The 15,317-nt window shown below is 54.8% G+C and overlaps 7 protein-coding genes across 7 annotated transcripts; 3 read left to right on the top strand and 4 right to left on the bottom strand.

Annotated features, from left to right (window-relative positions):
• Positions 1 to 472: 472 nt before the first annotated feature.
• HSV2 (Phosphatidylinositol 3,5-bisphosphate-binding protein) lies at positions 473 to 2,032 on the top strand (the record flags this gene model as incomplete). The annotated part of the gene is made up of 1 exon (XM_064802154.1): positions 473 to 2,032. One exon carries the CDS (start codon positions 473 to 475, stop codon positions 2,030 to 2,032), a length of 1,560 nt encoding a protein of 519 aa, XP_064659515.1.
• A 223-nt stretch (positions 2,033 to 2,255) lies between these two features.
• On the bottom strand, positions 2,256 to 2,910 carry LTR77_004903 (uncharacterized protein; the record flags this gene model as incomplete). The annotated part of the gene is made up of 2 exons (XM_064802153.1): positions 2,256 to 2,777; positions 2,818 to 2,910. The coding sequence occupies 2 exons, from the start codon at positions 2,908 to 2,910 to the stop codon at positions 2,256 to 2,258; spliced, it is 615 nt and encodes a 204-aa protein (XP_064659514.1).
• A 249-nt stretch (positions 2,911 to 3,159) lies between these two features.
• Positions 3,160 to 5,490, bottom strand: LTR77_004902 (uncharacterized protein; the record flags this gene model as incomplete). The annotated part of the gene is made up of 2 exons (XM_064802152.1): positions 3,160 to 4,208; positions 4,578 to 5,490. The coding sequence occupies 2 exons, from the start codon at positions 5,488 to 5,490 to the stop codon at positions 3,160 to 3,162; spliced, it is 1,962 nt and encodes a 653-aa protein (XP_064659513.1).
• A 728-nt stretch (positions 5,491 to 6,218) lies between these two features.
• On the bottom strand, positions 6,219 to 6,925 carry LTR77_004901 (uncharacterized protein; the record flags this gene model as incomplete). The annotated part of the gene is made up of 2 exons (XM_064802151.1): positions 6,219 to 6,694; positions 6,778 to 6,925. The coding sequence occupies 2 exons, from the start codon at positions 6,923 to 6,925 to the stop codon at positions 6,219 to 6,221; spliced, it is 624 nt and encodes a 207-aa protein (XP_064659512.1).
• A 1,888-nt stretch (positions 6,926 to 8,813) lies between these two features.
• On the bottom strand, positions 8,814 to 9,812 carry LTR77_004900 (uncharacterized protein; the record flags this gene model as incomplete). Its single annotated transcript, XM_064802150.1, has 2 exons — positions 8,814 to 9,369; positions 9,427 to 9,812. The coding sequence occupies 2 exons, from the start codon at positions 9,810 to 9,812 to the stop codon at positions 8,814 to 8,816; spliced, it is 942 nt and encodes a 313-aa protein (XP_064659511.1).
• Positions 9,813 to 11,773: 1,961 nt separating this feature from the next.
• Positions 11,774 to 12,563, top strand: LTR77_004899 (uncharacterized protein; the record flags this gene model as incomplete). Its single annotated transcript, XM_064802149.1, has 4 exons — positions 11,774 to 11,897; positions 11,965 to 12,161; positions 12,228 to 12,411; positions 12,472 to 12,563. The coding sequence occupies 4 exons, from the start codon at positions 11,774 to 11,776 to the stop codon at positions 12,561 to 12,563; spliced, it is 597 nt and encodes a 198-aa protein (XP_064659510.1).
• A 786-nt stretch (positions 12,564 to 13,349) lies between these two features.
• Positions 13,350 to 15,170, top strand: LTR77_004898 (uncharacterized protein; the record flags this gene model as incomplete). The annotated part of the gene is made up of 2 exons (XM_064802148.1): positions 13,350 to 14,767; positions 14,822 to 15,170. 2 exons carry the CDS (start codon positions 13,350 to 13,352, stop codon positions 15,168 to 15,170), a joined length of 1,767 nt encoding a protein of 588 aa, XP_064659509.1.
• Positions 15,171 to 15,317: the final 147 nt, after the last annotated feature.

The raw sequence follows: 15,317 nt of genomic DNA, 5'->3' as shown, positions 1-15,317 counted from the left end.
GAGGGAGGTGTCGCGGCGATGAGGATTCTTTGGGAGACCTTTCGAAGCAAGCTTCAGGGAAGTCGCAAAAGGGGACAGCACGCTAAGCCTTCGCTTGCTGCCGATTGGCCTCCGCACTCGCTAGCCTGAACTTCCGCACGGACTCGCAGTCTGATTCAACCTCATGTTGACGACTACCACATAACTCAAACCGAGGATAAAGGGCCAAGTTTACAAAAGTAGAGGACCACCTGTTAGCTAACTTTGCATCTGCACGCGTTGTACCGATCAAACGCAATCGACACCCACCATGCAGACTCCCATCTCAGCTTAAGCCGCCACCATCGAGCACAGTTGAACAGATGACATGATCAAGAGCAACAGTCACCGCGGGATAGATGAACGCACGACCGATGAAAGACAGTATCCTGGATGATCACGCGTTATCCTACAAATCAACGCCATTTGAGTGCAGACATCCCACGGTTTCAATATGAACACCCGCCAGCCGATCCAACCGAACACAACACCAGCCGTTCTAAGCTTGTCCTTCTCTGCATCTCGAAATCGCTTCATCTGCGGACTGGCGGATGGCGTCCGCATATTGAGATCCGATAACTGCCTGGCCACCTATCAACCATCGACGACAGATCCAGACTCGCCATTCACAGGCGGCATCGCCCTCGCGGAGGCCCTCGATGATCGATGCATCGCCTTCGTAGCTGGCGGCAGGACTTCCGTAGGCAAGGAGAGTGTCGTAATCTTCTGGGACTGCCTGCTGGAGAGGGAAGTGCAGCGGTTGGAATTTGCAGAGCCGGTGAAGGGTTTGAGGCTGAGCGGCAAGTGGATGGTCGTTGTCCTTCAGGAAAGGAGTATTTTGTTTGCCTACCAGCAGCTACAGGAGCCTACGCCGCCACCTGAGAATGACACCCGGGATAGTGGAGATGACGACACAAGAACAAAGACTGCCGCTCAAACCACCGAAGAAAGCTTGCGAGGGCCAAACAAAGTCCACGCTCTTCACCCAACCTCTTCAAACCCTTTCGCACTTATCAGCTTGCGCAACGACCTACTCGTACTACCCGCGCAAAGCATCGGCCAAATTCAGCTCATCCCTCTCCCTTCAGGCTCCAAACGAGTCCTCCGAGCCCACAACACAGCTCTCCGGTGCATCGGCCTCTCACCCTCCGGCAACCTCCTGGCGTCCGCTTCCGAGCAAGGAACCCTCATCCGTGTCTTCAACACGACGACGTTGGACCAGATCGCTGAGTTTCGCCGCGGCGTCGAGAAAGCCATTATCTACAGCCTGGCCTTTTCCGATGGCGAGCGGTGGCTGGCCTGTACGAGCGACAAAGGTACTGTGCATGTGTTCGACCTGCGTCCGCCAGTATCAGAGCCACCAGCCGGTGTACCCGCCAGTCAGTCCAACAAGAGCACATCTCAGTCCCACCGCAAATCATCCTCCAACCCCACAGCACCGAACCCGCACCGGTTATCCGGCGGCCGGCCCTCCTCAACCCTCTCTGGCCGCTCCTCGCCCACGACCGCTACCGTGCAAACCCAGCAGACAGGCTACCACGGCAGTATCCAAGAGTACTACGGTCTCCGCCCTCCTCCCACGATGCCCTCACCCAACCCAGGGGTCTCCGCCGTGGCAGCCTTCAAGCAATCCTCCTGGGCACCCAAACTCCTCAAAGACGTCCGTTCCGTTGCCAGCGCACCCTTCATCATGGGCGAGGAAGGGCCGTATTGGCAAGGCGGAAGCAGTCATAGCTGGACTACCGCGCCTGGAGGTGTGAGGAAGAGGGTGCGGAATCCTGTGAGAGCTTTGCCCGCGGATCCGACGGGGAAGCCGGTGAAAGGCGTGGTGGCGTTTGCTCCGGCTGGTGGAGAGGACGGGAGGGAGGATGATGTGGGCGCGGTGTTGTATGTGGTTGGCGGTGGGACGGATGCCAGGTGGGAGTGCTTTGATCTTGTGCCGCGGGAGGGAGGTGGATGGGTGTTGGTGAGGAGGGGTTGGAGAGGGTATCTGGGACGGCAGTTCGTTGATTAGCATGTCCTCATTCCAATTGGTCACCGAATGCGCCCCGTCCTCGCGCAGTTTCTTCTTGGTGTGGACGCTCTCAGGTCCTGCTCGTTCGAACGGGATACAAGTCGCATCGCGGAGTGCACAGGATTCATTGCTGACCTTCGTAGATCCAGCAAATGTGATATAGTCAGGTGCATGCTCCTGCTCACCGTACGCCTCCGTCTCCGTTACGGTGGGGAGCGATCAACTAGACGGCTACGTTGGTTTGAAACGCCAGCTCCATAGTTCCTTCGGTCACTGATGCAAGGAACCACAATCTGGAGGTCTCCCCCAGGAGTATGCTCTTTTTCTTCACATCGGCACCCTTTTTGACAAGTACAGATGCAATGGCAAAGGATGGAAAGATAGCTGCACAATGTAGCGGCGAGCCGAAGAGTCTACTCTCGGCATTGACTTTGGCGCGGTAGCTCAGCAGTCGGTCTACCACGTTTTTGCGCCCTTTGAATGCGCCCAAGTGAAGCGGAGTGCCATGGTCCAGACTTGCAGCATTGAAATCACATCCAGCAGCGAGTAGCACCTCAACAGTGTCTTCGAATCCGCTCAGAGCGGCGTGGTGAAGCGCGGTGTAGCCCTTGTCGTCGCTGTGGTCAAGGTCAACTCCTAAGCGGATGAGGTACGAGACCTTGAGTCTGGCCTTCGGCAGCAGCTTTGAGCAGGATTTCGTTCCGTCCGTCGTCCCGCAATGTCTCGTCCGAGCGGCGCTTTCGCACTGTGTAGGTATAAGAGTTGTTGCTGTAGACGTTTCCGACATGCTGTCTTGCGTAGTCGCTTGCCGAGTATTCGCCCTCGAAGTGGTTCCTAGTGGTAGTAGTCGGTGCGTTTGCGTCTGATGCTGACGCCATTTGTACATGTGGTCGGGAACAGTTTAGAGGCTCTCCACCTCACGTGGTAGGTCGCAGAAGACAGTTGCACTGTTCAGCCTTGCGGGTAGAAGCTCTTCGCGGAGAGGCGCCACACCCGTCACCTGCAGCTACCTGTATCAATGTACAAGGTTTTGATTGGTCCATGGACCACCATACAACCGCGCGAGTAGAGTGAACAGCGCAAACGAAACGAATCTCTGTGGTTGTGCCATCAACTCATCGACGAGATTAGCCGCCTAGATCCAATACAGGTAGCTCCGCTATATGCGTCCTCGCACTGGCATACGGCACCAGCTTCACCTTCTCAACCTTTCCAACACACTTCCTCTTTTCGCCATTCGGCGGGTACCCAGGCACACTCCCATTAAACGCCATCGCCCATTCAATCTCACAAGCCTTCGCCGTCACATACCCCGGCGGCCCGCCAGCGCCGAAAAGAGGATTTGCAAGCGACGTAGAGCTGGAATCCGGGCTGTGATACTGCAGAGTCTCGGGATCGATGGCATAGTTCCATCTTGAAGTGTTATGGTAGGACCAGTCGCGGCTCTGCGGAGGATAGTAGCACTTGTTGAAGTACTCATCACCAAAGCCAGGATTGTCGTATGGCTTGGGAGGCGTAGAGGTATTGTGGTTGGTCACCTCGAGTGCGTACAACACTGAGCCTTTGTAGACAGATACTGTGTTGTTCTCTCGAGACTCGGTACGTACAGTGCTCGGCAGGTAGTATGCGACTGTAGAGCTGCCCTTGTCGAGACTGATCTTCTGCATGCCAGTCTCTGAATCCAAGATCGGCGAGACTTCTTCTGAATTGACCTTGATGCTTGCGTCAATTGTCGCCCATCCGGGAAGCCTGACGTAGAAGTCGAAGGGTGCTTCGGCGTCAATGGTATAGGTAAGGGTGTCGAGGAAGGGGTATGCTGTGTCGCATTTCACTGTTACTTTGTTTCCACGTAGCGTTGCACTCGCGCTGCCCGGGCTGAGCAACGCATGCGCTAAGCCGTTGGCGCCGACCTTCACGTAGCTGTTTGCAAGGAACTTTGGGAAGCCTTGGGGATGATTCACAGTGCAGCATGGGTAATTAGGCTCCAATCCAAAGGTGGCGCCCCAGCTATTAGTGTTGTAGAACGGACTGCTGCTCAGGTTGGCCGCTTCCGGTTGGTTGGGCTGCTCCATATATTGGTGTCCCCACCAGTCTGGCGTGGCCATAGCTGGGATTGCGTTAAAGGCAACGCGCTCTGCTCGATCGGCGTAATAGTTGTCGCCGAGCGCCGGTTGAGCTGTCAGCAGATGCTCGAGTGGAAGATGGCAGCGTGGAGCCTCTTACCTGATATAAGTACGCAAGCATATAAGTGCCCTGTTTAAGAAGAGTTCGAATATTAGCAATCTTTCGTTTGCGTATCCTGTTCGGGTACTCACCTCAACCGCGGTACAAAACTCAGAACCAGAATATGGCGCCAATCCCACCAGCCGCTCATCAGCTAAGATAGTACCGGATGGTGATCCGTGATACGTGAACGTCCAGTTGACGCCGTACATTGCCGTTTGCACAAGAGACTCATTGTGAGTGAACCGCCGAACCACAGCAACAGCCTTGAGACCTTCGACCTCTTAGCTGCGCTCGAGTTGCCCATTTCCACATATCTCACCTTGCGCAACATTGACACCATGCTCGTAAGCATAGTTGTCATCCGTCAGATTGCTATTGATCGTGTTGAGATCCTTGTCAATGCCTTGACCAAAGTACGCTTGTTGGTTATACCAATCTTCCCAGTTCAGTCCACAGTCATGAAGCATCTTCATATTCTCCAGCAGCATCTGACCCTGATCGCCTCGATGATGCTCGTATAGCCACTGCAGAGTGATGAGCATGTCTTGGTGCCATATGCGGCCCCAATCAGTGTCGTTATCGTTGAGCACATCGCCTTTCTGGTACCAGTAGCCAGTGTAGTTGTCGTTGAGCATCGTGTTCATTAAGTCATTGAATTTGTGCAAAGCCGGCACGATCTTCGCCTCCCAGGTTGCGTTCGCCTCAGCAAGTCCGGTCATGCCGAGAAACAGTGGCATGCGGCCCCAGAAGTTCCTGGCTGTCTTGTTCTCTGGTCCAATCCAGCCGTCGTCCCACTGGTGGTCGAGAATGTATCCGGCGGCACTGTGGACTTGATCTTTCAGACGCTCATCATTCAGACCGTACGCGAGGTACACCATGCCGTTGAACCAGTAAGGAAGGCCTTCGTTGAGATCGGAGTACTCCATGTCCCGGCCCAGCCAGCTAGAGTGGGCTACATAGTTGTAGAAGTCATGTTCATGGCCAGCCAGTCCGTCAGCCATAAGCTGCATCTGGTCCTTGAACCATCCGGTGGGTTGAATTGATCCGAGCGGTAAAGGCTCGAAAACCAGAGGCACCAGCCCACTCTCAGCAGAAGAAGTCGTTGATGTCGCTGCTATTCTGCCTGCTGCAGGCGCTGGCCATGATTGGGAGAGCCTCATCTTGACTCCGTGGACTGCATAAAGGAGAGCAGTGAAGAGAGAAGGAAGGTCGGGTGGGGCAGAGAATGACATCTTGAAGGTTGCTCACGCTTAGACGCTGTCACCTCCCACATTGAAGATCTTCAGCTACCCTATATGGAGAAGGAGAAGGCGGAGAGGAGACGCCGTGGGAGTTGAAGGCCAGATGGCGATGCAGCATTCCAGCTGACTGGGCTTGAGCCTTGCGTTGGAGGCCATAGGTTCATTTCACGATCTGCTGGCGCGATGAGATGGTGTGCTACTGAGGCTGCCTGGTGCCTCTCGTGCCGCAAGAGTCATGACTCTCTTGGGGCATGAAGACAGTGTATGCTGGTGAGGTTGCATGGGATGACGCGCCCCTCACGCGAAGGGTTGGAGTCCGGAGAGAAGCTCTTTACATTCCGACCTCCATAAGGTATCGACTGCGTCCAACACTCAAGTATCTTCAAGAGCTCCATTCAACTGACCACGTAAGATATCTATAGAGACGTTTGTGGGAAATCTTAGCGCGACTAACCTACGAAAATAGTTTTGCAATCTTTGTAGGCTTCACAATGGACACAGGAGACACCAGGTTGGCAGAACCGATCGTTTGATTTCGAATCTTCAAATCGCCTGTTGGCTCTCCTATTCTCCCAGAAAATTGACCGTAAGTCTGCCCTGACACTTTGCTCCATCGTCCAAGGGTTTTCTCCCATCAACGCCTAGCTTGTCCATCCTGAAGGCACATGCCCCTGCCAGCATCTGTACATCAGACCCGAGGACGCTCATCTCTGATCCCTCTACTTGAACAGAGTGTACTGCACATTGTCAAGGAACAGCGCAGCCAACGGCGAAGTGGTCGTAGCCTGCACGATCGAGATCGACACCCTTCCCATCTTCTGCCACGACTTCGGGAAGGTAACCTGGGTCATCTTGGAGAGCACGGCATTGGAAGGGTCGAATTGCTGGTTAATGGTCTGGTACGCCACATTGCTGCCCGGGAGGTACGACGTGAACGCAACGGTGCACTGTTGCGGGACGCCGGAGACGGAGACGGCCGAGTTGACGACGCAGCCGAAGTAGAGCGATTGCAAGTTGAACGACTTGTAGGGCGAGGCTGGGATGAGGGCCGGGGAACCGGTGAGGACGGTTCCGGTGATGGAGTTGGCGGCGACTTGGGAGCCGGATTGCGCCTTCACTCCCGAGACCTGGGCAGCGCCGAGAACGCCGTTTTGGAGGACGTTGAAGGATCTGTAGTTGATGCCCTTGTAGATGCCTGCAGAAGGTGAAATGTTAGCAACGATGTCGAAGCTGAAGACCTCTGCTGGCAGAGGTGTCGATATGTACAAGTGTCCTTACCAACTGGGTTGATCTGAGAGATGCCTGGCACGGCGGTGAGGTCGTCGAACTTGGCGAGTTGCGACACGCCCTTGGAGGTCGTCTGGCCCGCTGGTACAGCCGAGGCCAGTGCCGCGAAGGCGAGGGAGAGGAAGCCGGTGACCTTCATTGTGGAATTGTGGTAGGATGCTTAGACAGAGAGCGGTAGAGCGACTGTGGGATATGAAGGTAGTTTCGGAGTCAAGTTGTGTATGGAAGAGATGTCGATTGAAGTGGGCAGCCCTCCCTTACCTTTTGTACCTCAGGGACAACTGCTGCCACGGCAGGTGGGGTGGGCGCCACTGTGCTCAGTGTACAGGCACTTGTGAGCTTCCCTCTGCTGGGTTAGAAACGGTGTGGGACCGCTAAGCATAGCTACTAGCGGCCTACGTCGATGCTGAAGAGCCACTTGCGTCTGGTATGGAGCCGGTAACTAGAGCATAAGGAACCAAGAAGGTGCAAAAGGTCTTAGCGCCGTGAAACAACACTCCATGGACCAGCACGTAGCTTCTTTCGCTGCACGATCAAATGGTCCAGGCCTGATGGAGCCATCGGCAAAGAGCGTAGGAGGACAATCGATCCTTCGCGATCAGTGTTGACTAAAACAACTCCCAGCGAATGGCAATAGTCGGTCGAGCTGAAGCGAAGATGAACAAAGAGCCGGAGAGTCGATATAGGCGTTGCCCGATGACCATCATTTAGGGCTAGTCTCAGTAGGGGTAATGCACGGCGGAAGGTGTCCCAGCCGTGCGCAGTTGGCGGCGGTGGGCGAACGCGGAGGTGGCTCCCTTGCTTTCTTTCTTGCACTGCCGAGCTCTTGCGGGTGCTTTGTTTGGTAGACTACATGAAGTAGCTACTGTAGCGCGATCGCTGGAGTGGTAACTTCGGGAGCTGTGAGAGCCTCCCCGGCAGTCGGGACACCAATCGCTTGTCTGTGGCTTTTGGATCAAGATCGACATTGCTGTAGATCGCCGTTGGTGTTCAGGGCTCAACGAGCTATGAGCGGAGATTGTCGAACCTGATGTGCAAGGTACAAACAGCGAGATCAATAGCAACCTGCGCTGTATAGATGACCGCTTGCAGCAGAAGAAGCTCCCGTACATCCAGAGAAGAACTTTCCTACATGCTGGGAGAGGACACAGAGCCTGGAGAGAGTTAGACGCACGCAGAGCGTGGTCCAATCCAGTACGTTAGAGCACATCTCAACATCCTGCAAGCTGCAAAAACCTCATGTGGAAACCGATCGATGATCATCGGCAGGTCGCACGTGGCTCCAGAGAAGTCGAGCGCTGGTCGATCTCCATGTTTCTGGTCGATGGACACGTCCACCTCAGCCGCATTCGCATACCCTTTTAGCCGCATGAAGAGGCTCTTTGCTCTTTAGCTTGGAATGGACAAAGCACGACTCAAGCTGTGCATATAGTCCTCTCGGGGAGGCGGAACGCAGAAGCAGCGCTGTGATTCGGACCATGGTAGACGAGAGGGTAGAAATGGCGCACAGAATGACGGCATGGCATGAGGTAGGCGGCCGCCAGCGTTTTGTAGCCCCACTGAGGCCACAGTCGTGAAAGAAGTTTAACAAGCGAAAAGAGGAGTGAGGTGAGATTCGAGATCCGAGTGGCTGGGTCTGCCGGCGGGGACGATGCGGGATCTGCGCTGGGATTGGAGAGCCGCAGTTCTTCCGTCTTGCCGCAGGAGTCCTCCTTCTACGACTTCTTTGTCTTCTGATCCATATGCCACAACATGTCAGCCATCGAACTCAATTGGAACCTGACACTGACGGTATGTTGACCGCGGAAGAATCCTTGATGGAGTGCAAATGGAGCCAGAAGAACGATGCAGGTTGAGAAGGACGGTTCATTCAGTCTGGTATCCTTGATCTGCGCCTTTCTCCAAAGCCATCTCTGCATTGATCGTCCGGCATACATTCTCGCGCGGGATCGTCAGCAGCGACATTTGACCAACACCATTAAGCAATCCCCAACACCACTGCTCGCACACTACCGCCTCTCGCCACCTCACAGTCCCAGTGCGGCCCGCTCATGCGTAGGGATGCGATTGTGCGGACAATCACACCACCTACCCCTAATGTACGCACTCGCGCAGTTCCAGCAGAAGTTCGTGTCGCACTGGGAACAGTTCATGTTCGGACAGCCGCCGTTCTTCTGGATCCGCTTGGCGCAGCCTGGGCAGGGTTTCGTCGCTGACTGGATCTCGCGCAACGCCTTGTCCTCCTCCTCCATACGGTCTTTGATGCGTATCTGGTACCCATCGCACGTCTCTCCTTCGTGCCAGGGACGGTCGCAGGAGACGCAGGCTTGAGATCCGCAGGCGTGGCAGGTGCAGATGTCTGCTTGGATGGGGGCTGGATTGTCCTCGTAGACGATGACTGGAGCCTCCTTGCTTTTGCCCTTCTTCGTACGCTTGGTCGGTGACTTCGCGGCGGCTTGCCGTTCTTGCTCCTGCTTCGAAAGAGTGGACTTATGGACTTGGCCTGCTTCGCAGCTGGGGTCTAGGCACCAACGCCACCCTGGGGTTGAGTCGCCGATGAACTTGCGCTCGATCTCCGCGAACCTGGGTGAGGAGGTCAGCACAGCAGATCACATCATGTGCGACAGAGGTAAGTCTTACTTCTGATAGACCTTCTTCGTCGCTCCCATCTCCACGTTCACATTCCTCATCACACCTTTGCAGTCTGGATGTGGACACTTGATGCCGAACAGCAGACTGTTTGGTTTTCCTTCCTCCACTTCACCCTTCCTCACGCGTTCGTCACCTTCAGCAGCGTCAACTCCAGCACCATCCTCAGCCGCAGTCTTCTTAACAAAAGCACTGCACTCAACCTGCACCTCCACCCACTTCTTCAAACAATTCTTGCACGTATGGATCAAGTGCTCACACTCTGCGCTGGGGTTGTAATCCGGGAACTGGCTCGAAGTCCTCTCGGTCTGGCAGCTCAGGCACAAGAACTTCGGCGCATCGCGAGCGGTCTTGCGCTTCTTTGCTGCGGGCGCCATGGTGGGTTCTGTTTCGAGTGTGGCGACTGTGGTGTTTGAACGCAGCTGGCGTTTGGATGGCAAGGTAGAGGGGTGATTGCGATGTCGACGCATGATGAGGGGCTGTGTGAGAAGCGCAGGTGACTTATGAAGCGGTGGGGCACGGGCCAGTGCTGGAGATGTCACGGAAGAGCATGTGAAGGTAAAATTCACGTGCTTCGTGAGGCAGGTGCGAACGGCCGAGTGAGTTTTCGACAGTCACTGCGGGCAAAAGTGGCAATGATCTCACCTTTAGACTTCACACTTCGAAGATGACAGAATGCAGAGCTAGGGAGCACAACCAGGCGTTGTTATATGTGCTTCTGACTCTGACTCTAACTCTGGTGGTCGCCTTGCGCCTGCACCGTGGCTCGAAAAGGCAAAAAAGGCGGGGAGTGCTGAAGGCTCACAGGCAGCAAGGTCACTTCCACCTATTCCACTCCACTCCACTGCATTGCAAACCAAAGGGCTACTTCAAGCCAAGGGATCTTTCGCGAATGATGTATGGCGAATTCAACGCCAGATAAGCAGTCGACGCCGGACGAAAGAGCGGCTTCGAACGGACAGCTGCCTACCAGATGCTGCCTCAGTACTATTCCGATAGGGTTGCGCTGCACTGGTAGCGTGGCTTATCCCCAAGAAATGCCCCGGAGAGCCTCGAGTCCTTTTGTCTATCCTCAGAGTCTGGTGAAACTGTTGGAGTTGATGTCAGGTATTTGTCTGACATCAGAAAGCCGGTCCCGCCTATTGACGACCATAAAGAAACACATCTTCTCTGCCACGAGGACGAAATGCATGATACATACGCACTACCCTGGTGCCAACAGTCTGGCGCTCAGTCGGGACTCTGAGAGTCTAATGTAGATTCGAATACAGCTGTAGGTCGTATCTAGACACCTCCGACTCTTGAAACCAGTCCTGCATTGCAGGCAAACATCCACATTGAATCCGTGCTGTCTCGCGAGCTGTGGTCTACGAAACGGTCAGCACCAACAAAGTACTTCGAGGGCCGCTCGAGAGTGCCTCTTCTTGTCGTCTCCTAGTGCTTGGGCACGGTGGAGAGCGCTCAAGGTGCCAGGCGGCTTGCGTTTGAGCAACTGGCTTGAGGCTCTTCTTCATCATTGCCAAGGTTCAATGTTCTGGGTCAATCTACCTTCATCGTGAACCAGCCGATGTCGAAGTCTCGGTCCGCCGTGGGCCGGTCTGCGAAGCTGTGGTAGTCTCTTCGACTGGAAAATGAGCCTCGGAGGTCGCACATCCTAGTAGAGTGGTCAATGTGCTTTAGTTGCAGCAGTAAATCGCAGCTCAGACCTTGTTCCCGCGACTGACGTCCTCAGCTGTTACTTGGATGTGTCCGCTGGAACGTCGGATACTCGGTCGTGGAGAACTTCCACTGTGTCGCATCCAACCCTCCAGACCATCCACCCACCCATGAGGCCTGCTAATTCATGATGATGCTTAACGTCCTCGCTTTGCATGCCCTCCGCCACTCATACTTACTCCTGCAGCGTTTGGTTACACCACTTCCGACTCTCCTATATTACCCGCACCTGGATTAGCGTTTGCATCATCTTGAAGTGGTGTGAAGCAGTTGCGTAATACGTACACCAACCCAACCACTCTTGCTTTCCCTCCAACCTGGTCGCCGCATCTCGGTGTACCAGAATCCTGGTTCGAGATGCACCAGCCGTCCAACCTCGTTGTCCAGAACGAGATAGACGTATGGCTATCTGCACGATGTGTCCAGTGACCTAGCTTGAAGATTTTCGTCGCAGCCCGACGTGCAGTGTTGTGGTTGAGCCGCATGCCCAAGTGCTGCCAGCATTGCAGGCTTCCGGCACACACCTCCATGTGCAAACAGAGCAATCACTGCTCTTATATAGGGTCGTGTGTGGGCTGCCAGCTTCGACGTCTTGATATTTCTTGAGCCCTCCAACGCAATCATGAGGGCATCTGGTATGCTGCTCTTCGCCTTCGTGGCGCTGGCCTCGACAACTGGCATACCAAAGCTCGCCAAATATGACGATCTCCCAGGAATGATAGGAGCATCGCAGCTCAATCCCGTCGGTCAGTGTCTCCCTACTTCTTCTGGCCTGAGAAACAACCGCTGACATGGCACGCTGTGCGACATCAGGTACCTACCTGGGGTTGACCTACCGCTCCTTCAACGTATACAAGTTTGGCTTGAAGGGCGTCGCGGTGTCTGGCTTCAAACCAGAGTCCGCAGATCAAGCGGCAGGGAACAGCATCACTGCCAACGTGATCACTGGCTCTCCGGCTATCTATCCAGCCGCGCCATATAAAAGCTTTGATTTGAAGTCGCTCTACTTCGTAAGTCTCCTGAGAACTTCTTCGGTGTTGGGATGTGCTGACCCTCACGGTTTTCTCCGGGAATAGGGCTGCAATGTGAATACCGCAACCAGTGCTGCTGGCCTCCCTGAGCAATGCACGATAGCATTTACATCCTACCTGCCCGGTAGCAATGTAGCGTTCCAGACCATCAACCAGCAATTCGACCCAACAAACGCCGTGCTGTCGGACTTGACGAAGGCTGTATTCCCGGCCTCGTGGTCCAAGATTGGTAGGTCATGGCAGGCTGTTTAGAGAGAATTTGCTCACGGCTCTGATCTTCTGTTGGTAGGCAGGGTCTCGCTTGCGATCGTCCAGTCGACGTCGACCACGCCCCTCGCGGCGTTCATCATTGACAATGTGGAGTACAATCTCTACACGTAGCGGACTCTTGCGCGTATACCCTGGATGTCCTGTACTCAGGAAGATGTCCAGTGAAGCAGGCCGGGTCTAGTAGGGCGCCTGGCGAGATAACTAAGCAACGCAAGTGATGGGCCAAGTCAGGCCGATGGTACTTTTTGGAGGCTTCCAGACGAGGAGCAATACAGTCTTCACAGTTATAACGACTGTGTCATTCTTTCGTCTGCTGCCGTCTTCCTTCTCACGCTGTAGTACTTGGTCAGACGGGAGAGGAGGCGGAGAAGGACATGACGTTGGCGACTTCTATCGGGATTGCGAGACGATCGTTGGGAGGTCTCTGCCGTTCCGTGACTTGTTGTTATGCCATATCAGAGGATGTATATGGGTTCCTGCAAAGTTGCGAGGAGTGTTGGGGGTGATGGGGTATCTTGCCGAACCTTTCCACCCGGCCAAGCCGGCCCCAGCCCCGTTCCCACAATTAACCTCGCAGCAACCGAGGATGCGGGGATCACCAGCTGCAAGATTGGAGCTCAGGGCAAGACGGCAATATGGAAGCAAGATGCAGATCTAGCCCTACCGAGAGACCGTCGTAGGTATTTTCTCTTTCGTCTCTTCCACCTCAATCGAGTTTCATCCTCTCTAAGCCTGCCATTGGCATCTATCAGCTTACATTTGCGGCCGTCTCACTCCTCCCATCTCGTTGGAGAAGCCAGCCTCGGCCGAGTGGATATCGCGAACGGGGTGTTTGAAGACTTCCATCTCGTCTCTACACCTGACTCCTCTTCCCTACCTCTCTATCCCTATCCCAAGATGCCCTTCCACCCACCATCATGGAGCCCTCCGATGCCCGAGATCAACGAGAGCATCTCGATCGAACGCTTCATGACCGACGAGAACTATGACCGGCATCCGATCGGCTACAGCAACCCGCCCTTCACCTGCGGCATGACTGGGAAATCCTACAGCGCGTTCGAGGTGAAAGAGCGGGTTGAGCACCTTTCTCGCGCCTTGACGGACGAGCTCGGCATGAAGCCGAATGAAGGCAGCGAGTGGGACAAGGTTGTCGGGGTCTTCAGCAACAACACGATTGATTACTTGACGGTAGCGTGGGCAATTCACCGCATTGGTGGGATCTGCACGGCGGTGAATGCGGCATACAACGAGCACGAGCTGGAGTTCCAGATGAAGCACTCAGGATGCAAAGCCATCTTTACCTGCTTGCCGTTGCTGCAGACATGCTTCAAGGGCATCGAGAACACGGGAATCGACAAGAAGAATGTCTACATCCTCCCCATGCCCGAACAGGCGACGCCGGGCATGAAGAATCCCGGACAGAAGACCGTCGACGACCTCATCCAAGCAGGCTCGAAGCTACCCAAGCAACCTGCAGACGACGAGAAATGGAGCAAAGGCGAGGGCGCACGCCGTACAGCTTTCCTATGTTACTCTTCCGGCACGAGCGGGTTGCCCAAGGGTGTGATGATATCGCACACAAACGTGATAGCCAACACGCTCCAGCTGGTGGCCCACGAATCGCCCTCACGAGAAGACTTCATGAAGCGCCATATGCTGCAATCGCACACGGAAAACTGTCTTGGGCTGCTCCCGATGAGTCACATTTACGGACTCATCGTCATTTCTCATCTTGGTCCATACCGCGGCGACGGCGTGATCGTGCTGCCGAAGTACGACTTCAAGCAGCTGTTGCAGGTAATTCAGGATTACAAGATCGCCATGCTGTACCTTGTCCCGCCGATGATCATCCATATGACCAAGGCTAAGGAGACGGTGAAGCAGTACGATCTTTCTTCCGTCCATGGTATTTTCACTGGTGCCGCGCCTTTAGGACGCGAGACAGCGGAAGAGTTGTCAGAGATGCTGCCCAAGGTGGCCGTCAGGCAAGGATACGGTCTGACTGAGACCGCGACTGTGGTCTGCTCCACACCGCCTGACGACGTCTGGTTTGGTTCCTCCGGTCCCATCTTACCCGGCTACACCGTCCGAGTCATCACCGTGGAAGGCAACGAGATCACTGGGTATCAACAGCCAGGTGAGCTGGTTGTGAAGAGCCCTAGCGTTGCCTTGGGCTACCTCAACAACGACAAGGCCAATATGGAGACCTTTGTCGATCTGGACGACGGACGATACATGCGGACCGGTGATGAGGCGATGATCGACAAGTCGTCCAATGGCCACGAGCACATCTTCATTACTGACCGCATCAAGGAGTACGCCTTCCAACCCCATCGCACCACGATCTCTGCTGACATGATGTCCTACAGATTGATCAAAGTAAAAGGCATGCAAGTCGCCCCCGCCGAACTCGAAGCCCACCTCCTCACGCACCCCTCCGTCAACGACTGCGTCGTCATCGGCATCCCCTCGGACCGCGAAGGCGAGGTCCCCAAGGCCTTTGTCGTCAAGAACCCCGGCGCCATTGAAGACTCGGATCGTATCGTGAAGAGGGAGATTGCGAGGCATGTGGAGAAGCATAAGAGTAATCATAAGTGGTTGAGGGGTGGGGTGGAGTTTATTGATGTCGTGCCCAAGAGTCCGAGTGGGAAGATCTTGAGGCGGATGTTGAGGGACAAGGAGAAGGAGAAGATGCGGAAGGAGGGAGCGAAGTTGTAGGCTGGAAGAAGAAGGAAGTTGTTGGAATGTTTGGAATTGTAGATATGTTGGAATTGTGTATACCCCCGATGGAGGGAAGGCATGTAGAGCTGATCAATGTTGACCACTGCTTGTACGTTAATCTACTTCCATCCATCGTCTCATTAC

Source organism: Saxophila tyrrhenica, assembly GCF_035928015.1.
Source record: "Saxophila tyrrhenica strain CCFEE 5935 chromosome Unknown scaffold_7, whole genome shotgun sequence".
Lineage (NCBI taxonomy): Eukaryota > Fungi > Ascomycota > Dothideomycetes > Mycosphaerellales > Extremaceae > Saxophila > Saxophila tyrrhenica.
This window is presented reverse-complemented; position numbering and strand designations above follow the sequence as displayed.